The 16872-nt window shown below is 39.4% G+C and overlaps 1 protein-coding gene across 7 annotated transcripts in view; it reads right to left on the reverse strand.

Annotated features, from left to right (window-relative positions):
- PALLD (palladin, cytoskeletal associated protein) overlaps positions 1–16872 on the reverse strand; it is a 408455-nt gene that overhangs the window by 232698 nt on the left and 158885 nt on the right. For all 7 annotated transcript variants that reach the window (XM_045055693.1, XM_045055692.1, XM_023252685.2 and 4 more), the window contains one exon: positions 4831–5009. In XM_045055693.1, coding sequence (XP_044911628.1) covers positions 4831–5009 — 179 coding nt within the window. The remainder of the gene's footprint in view (positions 1–4830; positions 5010–16872) is intronic.

A 16872-nucleotide genomic window follows, 5' to 3' on the forward strand; every position in this document is an offset into this window, starting at 1 on the left:
AAATGAAGCATAGAGCCACTGAAAAACTGTTCAAGGTCATGGAACTAGAAGCTAAGCTAGCCAGAAAATATTATAGAAACATTTAAAAATAAATAATGTGAAAAATGGCCAAGGCTGTGCTTAGATCCCTTCAGCTTCTCTTAGTGTATTTTTAATTTTTTTAGGACATTTATTTATATTTGAAACATTGAGAGACAGAGCATGAGCAGGGGAAGGGTAGAGAGAGAGGGAAATGGAGAATCCGAAGCAGGCTCCAGGCTGAGCCATCAGCACAGAGCCCGATGTGGGATTCAAACTCACTAACTGTGAGATCATCACCTGAGCTGAAGTCTGATGCCCAGATGACTGAGCCACCCAGGTGCCCCTTAGTGTATTTTTAAAATCCAGGAGAAGAAACCATGTACTCAGAAGGGCTTTACCCTGCTGAGATCAACAGGAGCCATTACTCATACAACATCTCAGCATGTTTCAAAATGTCCCTTAAAAGGGGCACATGTTTTACCTGATTACTCGAAGCACTGAGAACCTATAAATGTTACACAAGATCTGCCACGGTGCATTACACTCACTCAAGTATCCCTGCCTCTTCCCCACATTCCTGCCCTCCTCTCCATCCAACTCCTACAAGGTCAGGTTTAATTCCACTTCCTTCATCCCACATTTCAGGACCACCATCCTATCCCACCTTCTTTGCAGTTCCTAAAGCTGTAATGATCTGGGTAACCCATTTTGCAATCAGAAGAGGGTGACAATGATGGAAACTGGAGGTGTCTGGATTTCACATGCTGACATTTACCTTTCTATTTATATTATGAATTTAAGATTATCTCTTTGCCATCTAGTCCTGGAGGGTACCCCCCTCACCATCTAGGCCAGATGTGGGCCAGATTCCGTCTCCTTTCTCCTTTTCCAAGACTTTGGTCTCATTCTTTCTTGCCCTTCTACATGATCTAGGTTTTCCCTCTTGGATTATTTGCATTAGCATAGGATACATACTCTAGTTATTTTGGTATGAAAACAAATAAGCAAAGTGAAAGAAAAAAAATCTTTTTTACCCCACAGTTCTTCCCAGATTCTGGCTCACACCTCTGCTGATGGTTGAACAAAACTTCCCCAACATGATCTATTATTTGTTGCTTCTCTTCGTATATTTTGCACACATTTTCTCAACTCATTCCATCTGACCGCTGTGCTCTCCAGATTCCCCAAACCCCTCTTGTTAAAATCACCAACAACATCCACAGTTGCTGAACCCAGTGGTTTCCTCCTTGTCCTCATTTGGGCTCTCAAGCATCTGGAGAGCGAGCTGGCATCGTCCTCTCTCCCGAAACATGTCTTCTGCCTCCTCTTACACCACTCTGACTAGTTTCTCTCCCATCCCAGGGCCATCCTCTTGGAAGTTCAACATGTAGCAAAGATTATCCCAGGCGCAGACTGAGATTTAAGCTGTAATTTATTTTGTGTCATTCTAAAACTTGCTGCAGAAGACAGTGAAATTTAGACAGTTTCCAACCACTACATTAAGTTTTTAGAGGTTTTGTTGAGACTCTGAAGTTCTATAAAAAAACGTCCTACCCTCAGTAGATCCTGCAAATGACTGCATGCTGACACAGTAATAGCAGCGTGGCTTAGGATACAATTCAGTAGGGATATGTCTGAGTCTAATTCAGTGCTGGAATGAGTACATATAAAAATTTCTTACTTTTGGTCATAATATGAGCGTAAGAATTTATGTGAAATTCTCTTCTATTACATGTAATTGTTCTTTGGGATGAAAATACACAAAAATCTCATTCTTTTCCCTGTGAATTATGATCCAAACTTTACAAGGCCAAGGAGCCAGTTTTCCCGAAGTACCTTGTATTAGGCTTAGGAGACTAACTCCTACTGGATCTTTATTCTTGCTCTGCCCAGGTCCCTCACCCTCTCCTCACACACAGTCTGTCTGAACTCACAGATACCTGCTGGCTGGTTGGCTAAGTAAGTCCACTGTTACAGCGCACTGGGAAAAAATCCATTATCTTTGTTAAAGTCCTGGCACGGTATATAGAACCAGAGATTACTTCTCACATATTGATAACTCATCCAAATGATTTCAAAGGCAGAAGTGGACCGGCAGTTCAGGAGCTTCCATACAGAAGAGCCCAATTTTTTTTTTCCAAATATATGAAATTTATTGTCAAATTGGTTTCCATACAACACCCAGTGCTCATCCCAAAAGGTGCCCTCCTCAATACCCATCACCCACCCTCCCCTCCCTCCCACCCCCCATCAGCCCTCAGTTTGTTCTCAGTTTTTAAGAGTCTCTTATGCTTTGGCTCTCTCTCCCACTCTAACCTCTTTTCTTTCTTTTTTTTTCCTTCCCCTCCCCCATGAGTTTCTGTTAAGTTTCTCAGGACCCACATAAGAGTGAAACCATATGGTATCTGTCTTTCTCTGTATGGCTTATTTCACTTAGCATCACACTCTCCAGTTCCATCTACGTTGCTACAAAGGGCCATACTTCATTCTTTCTCATTGCCATGTAGTACTCCATTGTGTATATAAACCACAATTTTTTTTTATCCATTCATCAGTTGATGGGCATTTAGGCTCAGAAGAGTCCAATTTACTGAAATAAAAATAAAGACTGTGGTGGGAATGTTTTGGGTCTATCAGAGTTAGATATCAAAACTGATTTTAGAGGTAGAGAAATATTTCCTTTCATTATATGAAAAGTAGGTTTATCTTACATATCTTCCAGTTAACCTTTTTAAGCTAATCTGTATCCCTGTAACACTGGATACATTTTTATTATATCACTTATTATAACATCACTTAGAGTCTGGTTATTTTTTTTTAACGTGCCCATCTCTGCTGTTAGATTGGGAACTCCTTGATACTTGAAGAATGGGTCTTAATCATGTTTGTACTTGCATTATCTGACCACAGTAGGACATTAAATGCAGGCTGAAATGATCTGGTAGTCTATTCAACTGCATGTGATTTCTCATAACACCTATAGTATAACAGCAATAAACTCTAAAATTCACCATTTTTCACCATATTTTACCATATTTCACCATATTTTAGCAAAGCTAAAAGCAAATAAAGCATTTAATTTTAAGAGGCTCTATCTGAAGTCGGATTTAGAAGACAAGTCTGATCATCCTTAGCAAACAGGTTTCTTATGCAAGTTTAAGTTCCCTTCATTGTATTCTAAAATACTTTACCATGTTTGCCACAGCCCACCCATGGCTAAAACTGTGAACTTATTAAATTTTAAGTCTTTTTGTCATTCATTTACCACTCTGAAACATGTATGACACAGTGGTTAAAAATCTGGGCCTTGGAGCAAGACTGCTTGGGTTCAAATCTCCAGGGGGCTTTGCAAGAGTCGCTTTAACCTCTCTGGGTCTCAGTTCACCATTTATAAAAAGGAGATACTGTACTAATAATATCTCATGGGCTTACAGAGAGGTTTTGATCATTACGCATGAGTATGTACACACTTATAAATGCCATGTAAATATTATTTATTGTTCTATAAAAAGTGTTTGCTTTCATTAACAGGGCAAGGTCCCTTGAGCTCACAGATATTCAAGACAGTGCAGAGGATCCTTTTACTGAAAGTAAAGATACACACTTTTAGTCAGTGGTAATAGTTCCTCTAAAATTTCTTTTGTCAATTCTTGAAAGAGTTACAAATTATGATTCATATCTTGATTTCTTCTACTTTAAATAATAAAGAAATTTAGTGATGTTAAACAGTTAAAAAAAAACATAAAAAGATGAAGAGTAAGTTCATGAAGACCTCAAGGATTATAATCTTTTTTTTGCATTTCAACTACTATTTTCTCTTCTGATTTTTTTTTTGAGAGAGAGAGAATAAGAGGGAAAGAGAGAAAGAGAGAGAGAGAGAGAGAGAGAGAGAGAGAGAGAGAGAGAGAGAGAGAGAGAGCCCACACGCAAGCAGGGGAGGGTCAAAAGGACCCAGACAGAGAATCCTGAGGGAATAAGGGCTGGATCTCAGGATCTCACTACTGTGAGATCATGACCTGAGCCTAAATCAAGAGTCGGACGCTTAAGTGGCTGAGCCACCCAGACTCCCCTTAACTACTACTCTGAAAAGCAACCAATTAACAGAGTGCTTACCAATTTATGGATATAGAAACAAAACATATACTGTGGGTGCTTAAAACGTTTCCAACTTAAATTATAGGTATTGATCAAAATCCAATAATAGTGTAAAACTATATACTTTCACGTCAAGCTTTCTAATTCCCCACAGGCTGAGTCTTGTCAAGAACAAAAGAAATATTCTACTCTCTGCCTACCCGTTTTCTAATACAACACTGATCCTTGAAGTTTTTTCATCCTGCGATTGCAAGTTCACAATACATTTAGCTGGAATAACGGAATTTCACAAAAGAGGCAAAAATTCTAGAATTGAAAACAAATGAGAACATTTAAAAATATTCAATCATTTAGCATTCCCATGAACGATTTCCCAAGTCATTTATAGTTTAACTCTATCTGGTCGATAGACACGGTTTTTCTAGATGTTCCCATTCTCTCTTCACTAGAGAAATAAAAAATGAGTTAGACACTTTACATTTTAAGTAAATTCAAGTTAACGCAGCTGAAATGTTTTCAATTAAAAGGAACAAATATTGACATTAGCTGATGTATGCCCAAGTGTCAGACTGTTCATTATAAAATTCTCAGGAGAAATGAGGTTTGAATCACAACGCCATTATGCTGTTCGCATTGGGAAAGCATGTTCACAGGGAAGCTCTACTCAAGCTATCAGACCCCAACCACCCCTTTAAATCATGCACCTCTCCTTACCTTCGATGAACACCTCGGCAGATGTTGTGTCTGAGCCGCTGGGGTTTGTAGCCAGACAGGTATAGCGACCTGTGTCGTCCTCAAAGGCCTCTGCTATGACCAGGGTGTGGAGGTCCCCACCCTCACAGCGGATCTGAATGTCGGGAGTGTCCTGTAGCTCCTTCCCCTCACAGAACCATCTGCAGGCCAAATGGAGGTCAAAGGGCAGGAGAGAAAGAAAGGAAATGGTGATGTTTAAAACAATAAAGCAGAAGTGAAAGGCTGTAATAAGATGCTTGTTTGATTAAAAGAAAAAAAAAGATCTGTGCTGATGTTACTGAGGGAAACCTCAGAGACTGTGAAATTAATGACTAGACATTGCCCATAGGTTTTCTTCGTAAAGCATCTTGTACATTTTATCAACTTCAAAATAAGGGATATCACCAAACTTGGAAAGACCGTTTTAGTTACAAAATAAAACGAACAGAAATTCAAAGTGTCTTCTTATAAAATGTTTTATCGTAGATGCCTCTTACAACTTTATGATTCTTACCTAAAGAAAAATATGAAATCTAAACATTATGCTCAAAATATCTAATGTATCAGGGGAAACTAGTCATCATGTTGAAAAATCGTAGGCAGCACTGTTTTTGTTGACCCTAAGACTCCCGATCAGCTGAGCAATAGCAGATTTAATGGCTTCCACATTTCTGGTCTTTACAAACCTTTCTAGCGGACCGCCTGGCCTCCACGAGGTAGAGAGATGCTGGATGTGCTGTAATTCATTCTTGCTGGTCAGCACTTTTCCTCTCCCAAACAACCAGGACCTGGGTGTAAGAGGCTGCAGGCTGCCAGACTGTTTTAGCACATGCTCTCTCTCTCACACACTTGCCTTATTCCCCCAGCACCTCATACTCTCAACAGGATTTTCACAAAAAAAAACATGAAGCTGCCCTGAAACCTCCCCTAAATGTGATTTATTTTTAAAGAAATATGTAGGAATGTACCACTTGCAACCAAAAGCAATGAAGTCTCTGGGACAGTATTGTCCGCTTACCTCTTAATCAGCACTCAGATTTCCTCTGAGTCTCATATTCTATGAAATTCTTTGGACTTTGCATCCTTTTATAAAAATAGGGCATCAGAGACTTTTTTCTATATTGAGATAGAATATAGGTATTTATATTTAATCTGAAAATAAAACCAGTTTGCTAATACTACTCAGGGGATTAATTCCCGGAACTTAAAAATTAAATACGGGTTAGTCATAAAGGAACAGATAAGACTTTGGGAATTAGAAAACATTTACCACCACCACCACTCAGCCAACAGAGCATCCTCAGCAACAACACACATACTACTTCTGAGACTCTTGAGAAGGGCAGGATTTCTTGATTCTAGGGCATTTTCTCATTTCCTGCGTCTTCGTACAGTCCTAGAGAACATTCCAGCCTAGAGCCAGCTTCCACTTCATTCTATCCTGTTCTCTTTCCATAGTCCCAGACCAGATCTTCACCCATGAGAACTGACTGTGGATTAAGTTGATTTCCCCATCTGCAGTAAACTATAGATTCTTTCTCTATTCTATATCAGATTAAAGCTCTTCCCTACATACATCAGTCTTTCAACTTCAGACCTGTCATTGAAGCCATTCATATACCTGGCCCTGATTTTATTTTTTTATCATTTTCCTATACTAACCCTCTGCTTCTATTAAATATTTGCATGAATTTATTACTTCCTACATAGTCCTCATGTATCACTTGCTGATTTTCCTTTGCCTATCCTTTCCCTTCCTTGGGATTCTCTCCTCCCCTCGTCATTAAACCCACCTAGGAACCACTCTTCCTCATAGTCAAGCTATAGGCTCCTGTAACAGACTAAATTCTACTGAACACATGCTTGCTGGGCACCTTCCATGTGAAGGCACTACATTACATCCTACAGGTAATGCCTGGTAAACTCTGCAACTAGTTGAGTTTATACTGTCAATAGGTGTCCTTATCTTCCATGGAAAAGATACAAACGAACATTTGGACGTAAAGTTAAGCATCATAAGCACAGTGGAGGTTTAAGAGAAGGAAAGAGTAACTGGTTTGGTTAGATATGCTTCATAAGGAGACCTCTGCCTCGTACTCGAGGAGTGTGATATCTGGTCCTCTAACTCCTGGGTCAGCAAACCTACAGCCTGCAGCCCCCATAACCTGTTTTTGTATGGCCCATGAGCTGAGAATGTTTTTTAGATTTTTAAAATTTTTAAGAAAGAGGATAAACTTGTGATATATGCAAATCATAGAATGTCCAAATGTCAGAGTCTATCAAGTTTTTTTGGGAACACTGCCATGCTCATTCACTAACTCATGGTCTCTGGCTGCTTTTGCATTACAGTGACAGAGTTGAGTAGTTGCATCAGAGCGCATGGCCCACAAATCCTAAAATATTTACTATCTGGACTTTATAGAAAAACTTTGCCAACTCCTGCTCTAACTTCTTGCTCCTCAAAGTGTGATCCTTGGACCAGCCGCATCAGCATCATTTGGGAGTTTATGAGAAATGCAGAATCTTGATCCTCATCCCAAATCTACTCCCGTCAGTTCAGATCCTCCAGGAAACTCATGTGCATGCAAAGGTTAAGCAGTTCTGGCCTTTTAGGTTTTGACCATGCTAACCTGCATCACTGGGTCCTGGCTTTCCTTCCCTCTAGGATGCTCATTTCTTTAATATAGCAACCGTATTTGATGGGTCTTGTACCTCTAGTCCCTTGCACAAAAATGCATGTAGAATTACGTTGTTTCTCCTACCTCTGTACTAAACACATTTGAACATCTTTCCTTTGACAGTTGATCACACAGCACTTTGTGATAGCTTCTATACTATTTCCTCATACTGTTATTTGAGGCCTACTGTATTCATGCTTTATTTTCCCACCTAGGAAATAGGCTTCCTCATGGCAGAAAAAAATTCTTAACTTTTTTAATTGATCCATTGTGTATTGTATACTTGATGCTTTCAAAATACTATCTGCCACTTGTTATTCTGGAATATGCTTTCCATGAAAAACCCAACAGTGCAGGATCTATGGACTACTAGATCTGGAAGATGCTATATATTCTGTCTCACTTCTTGGTGTCTGCAATTCCCATTTTCTCATTAAAGGCCCAGAAAGTCTTGCAGAAAAGAAATGTAACGCTGTCTAATCTAGTATTTACTCAACTTATTTGACCATGAGATTCTTTCTAAATTTAGCATCTACTTTTTGAGTATATGTTGCAGAATGCTTTCTAGCATACTTATCCCATACAATCTGTAGTTTTTGAAAAATGAATTAAGACCAATTATAACCTGAGCAATGATGATACGTATACGGCTGAAGACACTAATCTGTAAGCACAATAAAATACTTGAAATATACTTTAAAAATGGCAGAAGGAGTAAGGCAACAAATGCATTTTCTGCAATGGTCTATTTTGTCTTCTGAGATGATCCACCCTTGTCTTCAACAATTGCATATGGTGACACGATTGGTGCTTTGCTTACAAACCATTAGACTGATCTGCTTCTTGCTTTCTAAACACTAATGCTATTTGTCCTCCAGCTCCATGAATAAAATTTAAAAAGCATCTCTGATTGTAAAATACAGAAGACCTAGGGCAGAGAAAAGATGAAATTTGTCCCATTTCAGCATTAAGTACAATAATGAATGTGAGTCATTTATATTGCTTTGACACTCAGGAAAGTCAGATTGTTACTGATATTAAGTACCTGTCAAGTGACCAGTTCTATGTTGTTAAAATGTGGTTAAGATAGGGTGTGACTCAAGGGGGGGGGGGAACTGCAAATATTTAGATGGCAGACTCCCTGTAGCAACAAGAAGGGCAGCGTAGTTCCTGGCCAATATTTAGATAAATGTGTTTAATTTATGATTGGAACCATTTGCACGCTGGAGCCAGCGAGGGCCTAGCAGAGGCTCAACTGTGACTTTAGGGAAGTTAGCTAGCCTTCCTGGTTCAGGTTCCTCATATATATGAGAACATGAGACTTTATAGCTGTAAAATTTCATGATTCTAAGGTTCTTGGTGAAATGGAAGGGTTTTATATTTAGGACTACATTTGAAGTCTTTCCAGAAGTGATACAGAAAATTCTTTGATGAAAGGTCCAAGTAATTAAATATACTAAATATAATAGCACTTCTAAGATTATATACCCACATTGGGTCCTTAAATGTGTCAAGGGACTTAGCACCTTGTCTTTATCACTACTGTGGTACTTGACTTCCAACATTCTATTGAAATCTGTTCTTCATGTGCCTCTCTATCCTACTAGAATACAACTTTTCCCAGGGTAGAGGCCTGGCCTTTTTAACTTATAAGCATACTATATGTTCCAGCACAATGTTTGGTATATGGAATGTATTAATCATACCTTTTTATTTTCTGTAATTCTGAGGCTTTGACATCTGGGCCTTGCTGATCCCAGAAAGACCAGCCCTCCCAGAGCTAGCCCATTCTTCACAACGGTAAATGACTCCTCTGGGTGCACATTCCATATGAAAGCTAATCCTTCTAGAGCCACATTCCTACCACCCCTTCTATTGGGCTCTCTCACTCAGGGACACAATTGCCCTGCTCTAATCACCCCAGGGCCAGAGAGCAAAACACTAGGAGCAGCCCCTATGCCCAGGAGTTCCCTGTGATTATTCAAACTAGCCAATCTTAAATCTGCTTACCCTGCTTCACCTGTTCCTACCTGCAGAAAATCCATAAAAGCTCTTACCCATGCTTCCCTCTCCTAGGGAGTACCTGGTGATTCCCCTGTGTTCCCCCATGGTGTAGCTCCTTAATCTTGGGAACTATGAAAAACTATCTTTCAATGGCAGTCCTGTCCTAGTCTACTGGCCTTACCATACCTGATATAAAATGCAGGTTTTGTTATTATTCTTTTAAATGTTTACTTTTCAGGGGCGGGGGGAGGGGGAAGAGAGAGAGGAGACACAGAATCTGAAACCGCTCCAGGCTCTGAGCTGTCAGCACAGAGCCAAACGCAGGGCTCAAACCCGGGAATGGCAAGACCATGACCTAGGCTGACGCTGGATGCTTAATCAACTGAGCCACCCAGACACCCCATAAAACCTACATTTTTTTTTAAATTTTTTTTTCAACGTTTATTTATTTTTTGGGGACAGAGAGAGACAGAGCATGAACGGGGGAGGGGCAGAGAGACAGGGAGACACAGAACCAGAAACAGGCTCCAGGCTCTGAGCCATCAGCCCAGAGCCCGACGCGGGGCTCGAACTCCCGGACCGCGAGATCGTGACCTGGCTGAAGTCGGACGCTTAACCGACTGCGCCACCCAGGCGCCCCTGTTTTTTTTTAAAGTTTATTTATTTTTGACAGAGAGAGACAGAGACAGAGACATAGAGACAGAGCATGAGTGGGGGAGGGGCAGAGAGAGGGAGACACAATCTGAAGCAGGCTCCAGGCTCTGAGCTGTCAGCACAGAGCCCGATGCAGGGCTCGAGCTCACAAACTGTGAGATCATAACCTGAACTGAAGTTGGATGCTCAACCGACTGAGCCACCCAGGCACCCCAAAACCTACATTTTAAAGCACTGAACTGATCGAAGAATTAGATTACACATGAAGAAAGGATTGAACCAATAGTTGAAATAATACCTATTACAGTTTTTGCCTTAAGGCATATATAGAGAGATGTCTATCTACCCTCACTTGCTCATACCGAAGTACATATTAAAAATACAAAATTAAACTCAAAATCATCTACTTCAAAACAGGAAATCAGCATTGTCTGATTCTTTATGTAATAGACAAAATACAAATCACTTTCTTGCCTAACCTAAGAGAATCCTGGAGATTTAAAGTACTGGTGCAACAAAGGAGATGGATGAGATGTACTCACGGCATGTTTGTTTTGCTAAGTTTCTTGAAGGTCATACTTCTATCAGCTTTCTGGAAAGGACTGAAGACATTCGGTATTCTTTAAAGAACAGGTAAAAGGTCTGTTGATTCAATTCTGACCTGAAATTTTTCCTATCTTACATTCTGGTTGCCAGTACAGTTTAGGAAAGGCAATACTGGTGTGGCAAGCCAGAAAAGAGAACAAAAACACAGGTCTGGTAAATGCGTGGAACAGGTAATGACACTGTGTTCTTTGCATACCCTGTGGCAGACATCTCTAATTGGTCGGAATATTCTTTGCTAGTGAAACTGGAGGTCTCAGAATTCTCAGCATGGCCGTTTGGGCAGGCAGGGTACAAAGCAACTGAAGTTGAAGTCTTCTGAAACAAAACACATTTGCCATACTCAATGTGGTGCCTTCTTGGAAGATACATTTTTCCCTTTCCTCCAGATCCTGGAAGCTGTTTCTGTTTTAAGAGTGGGGAGAGGGTTTGGTGGAGAGAGAACACGTGTGGAAGTGTGTAATACAGCTGGGAGAGTCTACTTAGGTAAAGTTCCACTGAAAGACATCCCTGGACTTTTTTTTCATTCTATTCATTACACCTGGAAGTCATTTAACTAGTGCGTAAAACACTGGTTCGTATACTGGAAAATCAAAATGCTAATTATCTACATTCCCATTCTGTACTTCTAATAAATTTCAACTTGAATCAGACCTTGTCCATACTTCACTTTAACTATTAAATAGTTAAAATATATAACTACAATCTCATAGTTAGGATGAGGATACAATATTTGGGAACCATGATAGTCATAAGGACTTATATAAATTCAAATCGAGAGAGTAAATGTGTATATATTTAATACCTATTTTATGCCATGCACTTGGTACATATGGCCTTATTTCCCTCAAAACCTTGTGGAGGAGTTCTCATTTTATCTTTAGATAATGGCTACTCTTATTTATGTATAGAAATTTAAAAAGGAAAGAATGTGGATAATTAAATCCGGATAATCTTCACAATTTCATTTTCTTTAATACATTTAGTTTCATCTTTCATCAAACTTTTTATTATAGCTATAAACAAATTTTAACAAGTTTTACAGATTCTTCCCCTCTAATCTGGTGGAGCTAAGCAACCATGTGATTGCCATGTGATGGGGAGCTAAGGCGCAAACACTGAAAATTAGTGGAGTAAATCTCTATTCAAAAGAATTAAGAGTTGCTCGTATAGGAGTAAGCCAGTTGAGACTGATTGTCAGATTCCAAGGTCATAAACAGGGCATGAAAAGAATCTTGCATTAATGGGAAATAAAATGTAAAAGGGATTAGGAGATAGAGTCATATTCATTCATTCATCAATCATTTATTCATTCATCAAGGGGTTGATGGCACCTCGACTCCAATCTAGGAATTCCTCGAGGGTACCAATGTCAGCTAAATTGGATTTCTTATTTTTTTTTTTAAAATTTTTTTTTCAACGTTTATTTATTTTTGGGACAGAGAGAGACAAAGCATGAACGGGGGAGGGGCAGAGAGAGAGGGAGACACAGAACCGGAAACAGGCTCCAGGCTCTGAGCCATCAGCCCAGAGCCTGACGCAGGGCTCGAACTCACGGACCGCGAGATCATGACCTGGCTGAAGTCGGACGCTTAACCGACTGCACCACCCAGGCGCCCCGGATTTCTTATTTCATGAGGCCAGTGCTAGGCAAATAGAGAAGAAAACCCAACTATAGACCTAGGAAATACTGAATACACTTCATCGAATGAACAGAGGCTCTTCTATCACATGGAAACAGGTACGGCTTTCAAAAATTTTTAAAAATTGGCTATACCTTATACATATAGATTAGAGGTTAGTTTTGGATAGAATACTTAGGTTAAACTTAGTTTATTAGAGAGGGGATAATGTTGATGAACTTTACAAGACTGGAATTTTTTTTTGTCCATAAGAGATGACAGAGAAAAAAGGATCATAGTATTTAAAGGTCTGTAAGATGGCACATTTCTTTATATTACTCATGCTGGGATTTTTTTTTTGAAATCTACATTGTTTTAATAGATATATTTCTTCTTGTTGCATAATGTCTTTTTTTTCCCGAAATTTTCAGACATTCCAGACTAAAAATGAGACAGTGCCAAAAATTCAAGGATCATGTTATAGCACCAGCAGGATATGGCAGGATTGAAATTCAAGAAGGTGTTTTACATAGAAACGTTCAATATTTAATTGTTCACTTTCTACATTTCAAGGTGAGGTCAAATGTAACCTCTGATTTGGTTAGAGTTCGACTGTTGGAAGAGAGTGGCTGTATCTGACTGCAGTCACAGGAACTGCTTTGGTTAAGGATCAAAAGGGGTCACAAGGGTAACTAAAATCAGGGGGATCACAGCTGCTTCTGAACAAGAGACCTCCTTTGAAAACCAACAATCGTTTCCATTCTTGGGCAGTGTAAGAAAATTTTTAAGTTGACCTCTCTGATGTGGCCTTCCTTTTTTTCTTCTCTTAGGACCCTGGCAACTGGCAGTGAGGCTCAGAACTGTATTTAGGAGTGGGATACACATGTGGGAAAGCCCAGAACACTCTGGTTCTCCAAAACAGGACAATACTGTTGATTTTTATGATAATAAATTCAACTGTTAAATGGAAGGGACTAGCAAATCCACAGGCAAAGTGGAATATGTACTACCCAGCATGATATACTAATACTTTATGTTTTAAAAAATCACATATGGCATCGCTTGGTTTAACCGTTGACTAGAACTATCTATTCAATACACAAACAGAAATACAGATCTTATGATTGACAGCTTCAGTATCCTTCTCATTTTGAACCACAACTATGTATTGTGGAAATTTTCTGTGCCCTGCATTTTAAACATGAACAAATTTTAAGATGGAAAAATCTGATTTATAAAATTTATAATGCTTCATCAATGAATCTTGGCTAATATTTTCCAACTCTAAGGAAAATGGTAAATCTTGGAAGCCAGTTAATAGAAAATTGAGTGCTTATTAAATAAAAGCCTTTAAGAATAGTTGAGTTTTCATTTTCTTCTCTAAGACATGTTTCCTAATAGTCATGGAGAAACAAAGTTATGTTGAAAGATGTGTCTCCACTTTTACTTCCCAACTCCACTGATTTGTGCTTCCTACAAAAATTTATCTTCAAAGGGATAGCAATGATTATAGGAAGGCAAATTTAGCCTGCAGCTGCCCCTTTCTCCCTAAGTACAAGCAGCCACATGACTTCACAGAAGCACACGGTCAAAGAAAACTAAAGGAACTAGTTTTTAAGATGCTATTATAATGGAAATCAAGGGGCCGGGGTGGGGGGGGGGGACCAACGGAACAAAACCCAGAGACATCAGTGGTTCCTCAAGGGGTTCTATTTTCTAGGTGTTCCTTTCTCCCAAAAGAATGACAGGAATGACAGTGCTCTCCCATGAAATGGGCATAAGTTCCCAATTTTGGTGATTGTCCAAGATGAATTTTATTTATGCCTAAGCTCAAAGTCAAGCCATCTGTAAATGGTGCATTTCATACATCCTCAATTAAACACCAATTAATTTTTATGGAGTATTTTTTGTCTTGTCACCAAGTATTTCTTAATTTTTTACACATGTTCACATTAACCACAAGACACACCATGTTTATTCTGTCATGTGAATTTATAGGCAGACCAAAGTCAAATTAAGCCTTGTCTAAATTTACTATAGTTATCATTTCATGACTTCTTAGCTCAAAGGACAATAGCTAAATTTGTGTGGACAACAGATGTACTTTAACCTTCTGGTCAAAAAGAGACCAATAGACTGAGTTTTTGAAATTCAAAGCCCAGGAAGTGATAAAATGGCCTTTGAACCAAAACCAGACTCAGGTCTACCAATTTTTTCCTCTCATAATCATTTATCTCGTAAGAAAGAAAGATAAAATAGAGAGAGGAGTAAATGCAGCTCAAATAAACCGAACTTCTAAAATGATTTTATCTTGTTTTGACCAGAAGAGGTAGCTTCTTCATATCTGGACTCAAGGAGCATGTAGGTGTTAATCAGCATCCCTAAGAAACAGCATAGAAGTGGGCAGGTAGAATCTACACTAAGTATGTGTGCTGCCGAACTTCTTAAAATCTTAGATTATGTCCAGTATTTTCCACGCTGGTGATGTAGTAGAAAGGGCCTAGGGGCCGGGAATCAACAGTCCAGATTCTGGTTTCACCTGGTCAACAGACCAGCTAAGCTGAATGAAACCCAGTTGTCCTCTCTTTTAGGGCTGGAGTTGATTTGTGAAATGTGAGGAATGAACTAGACCAGTGTTTCCTCAAATGTGTCCCAAAAAACTATTTCTGCAGCAAGTTAACAGGTAGCATTGAAAAAGGGTCCTGTGGCACAATAGGTTTGTGGAGCAAGGAGTTAAACATCTGTCTTTACTATAGAACTTTCTAGAACTTTGACTATGCCAATATACACTAAATTTCCAAGAGAGAAAAACTGCAGGCATCATTCTCAATCTTATTTGACCATAGAACATATTTTGAGAATCATATTGAAAGATTAATGGTACATGGAACACATTTTGGAAAACACAGGGTTGAATTATCACTAAGATCCCATCTAACTCTACAATAGTGACACTGAATACCTGCCCTACACTTTACAACTACCTCTTCCGGTGCTCAGTAACAGACATCAGTAACGAAGCAAAACTTCAGTAACAAACTTCAGTAACAGACATCAGTAACGAAGCAAAACTTCTTTCTCACTGGCCCCAGACTTAGTTCTGGAGTCCTCCAGCGGTGCTCTGGGCAACCGCTACCAACCATTTAGACAGAGCTGGCACTTGAGTTGAAACATGTTGGCCATGTCTGATTTAACAGTCTATGTTTACGTATTATTTTCTTAGATAGGAGTCAATGTGAAATGCTGACTGCTAGCTCTGACTGTTAACTACAAGAATTTTTTTTTTCTGTTTTGGACAAGCAGCCATTTTGCCATGGCACATGGCATTAGTGGGCCCTCCCTCACCCCCCGCCTTTGGAAAATGCTCAGGGTCAATGTATAATATGATGTCCAAATCAGGTCATTTCAAAGAATGAAACAGGCTACCATTATAATTACAGGAATCAATAGGAACATGGCTACTTTACTTCATTGCAAGAGCAACTCGAAAATGTGATTTTGGCTTTAGTGGATATTTTGACTCTGCAAATGTGATTCATCCCCATGAGTAGACAAAAGTAAACTTCACAGTCTATGAGGGGGAAAAAAAGTTCCCAACCTTCCTGTCACTCATTCACAAGTTCTTGTTACACCTGTTAAAAAACAGATTCATCCTTACCAATCCTCTATGTGGGCAGACAAATAAGTAAGCATGACCTGACAAGTCATACTTCAAAGTTACCTATACTGTGAAAATTGGTACTGAATGTTTCCAAGCCTTCACAGCGTTGAGGGAAAGAATGGATTAGAGAGAGAGCCCGAGAATGAGAAATTGCATACATAAAACAGCTAGAGGTGCACATTCAGCTATTCTGTTGTTACAGTTATGGCAGGTAATTACTAGCTATTGTTGTAACTTGGATTGCATTCCAAAGGAAATAAAATGGGAGATGTTTTATTAGACAATGCTGTCAGTCTTCTATGCTTTTGGAACCCATCCATGGAGATACAACGATTACCTCAGACTTACGAAACCCAGAAGGACTAAAACCAAAGTAAGGATAGGGAAATAAGACTTCTTGGTATCTTCAACTCGACATAAATACAGAAACCCACATAAACCAGTTGATGTACAGACCGTTAGCAAGCCCAGTAGTTTTCTCTTTGCATGTGACAAGCAATTACATTGAATACAACTGTTCCCTCAACAGTGGAACATTCTTCCCCCAAATCAAAGTACAGGAGGATCATCTATAATTTTTCCTAGTTTATCAGTACCTCCATTTCTTGCTTTAATCTCGCTGCCAGCTAACCATGATTAGGGGTAAGGGAGGAGAAAACAGGTGAAAGTGGGGACAGAAAATGAGTGGGAAATATCCCTCTTTCTGAAAAAGCTAAAACTTCAGAATTCCAAGGGCTTTGCTTCTCTCTCATCCCCTCTCCACAAGAGCTTTCAGCTAACACTGCACTGGTTGATAAGTCCC

This window comes from Felis catus, chromosome B1 (assembly GCF_018350175.1).
Source record: "Felis catus isolate Fca126 chromosome B1, F.catus_Fca126_mat1.0, whole genome shotgun sequence".
Lineage (NCBI taxonomy): Eukaryota > Metazoa > Chordata > Mammalia > Carnivora > Felidae > Felis > Felis catus.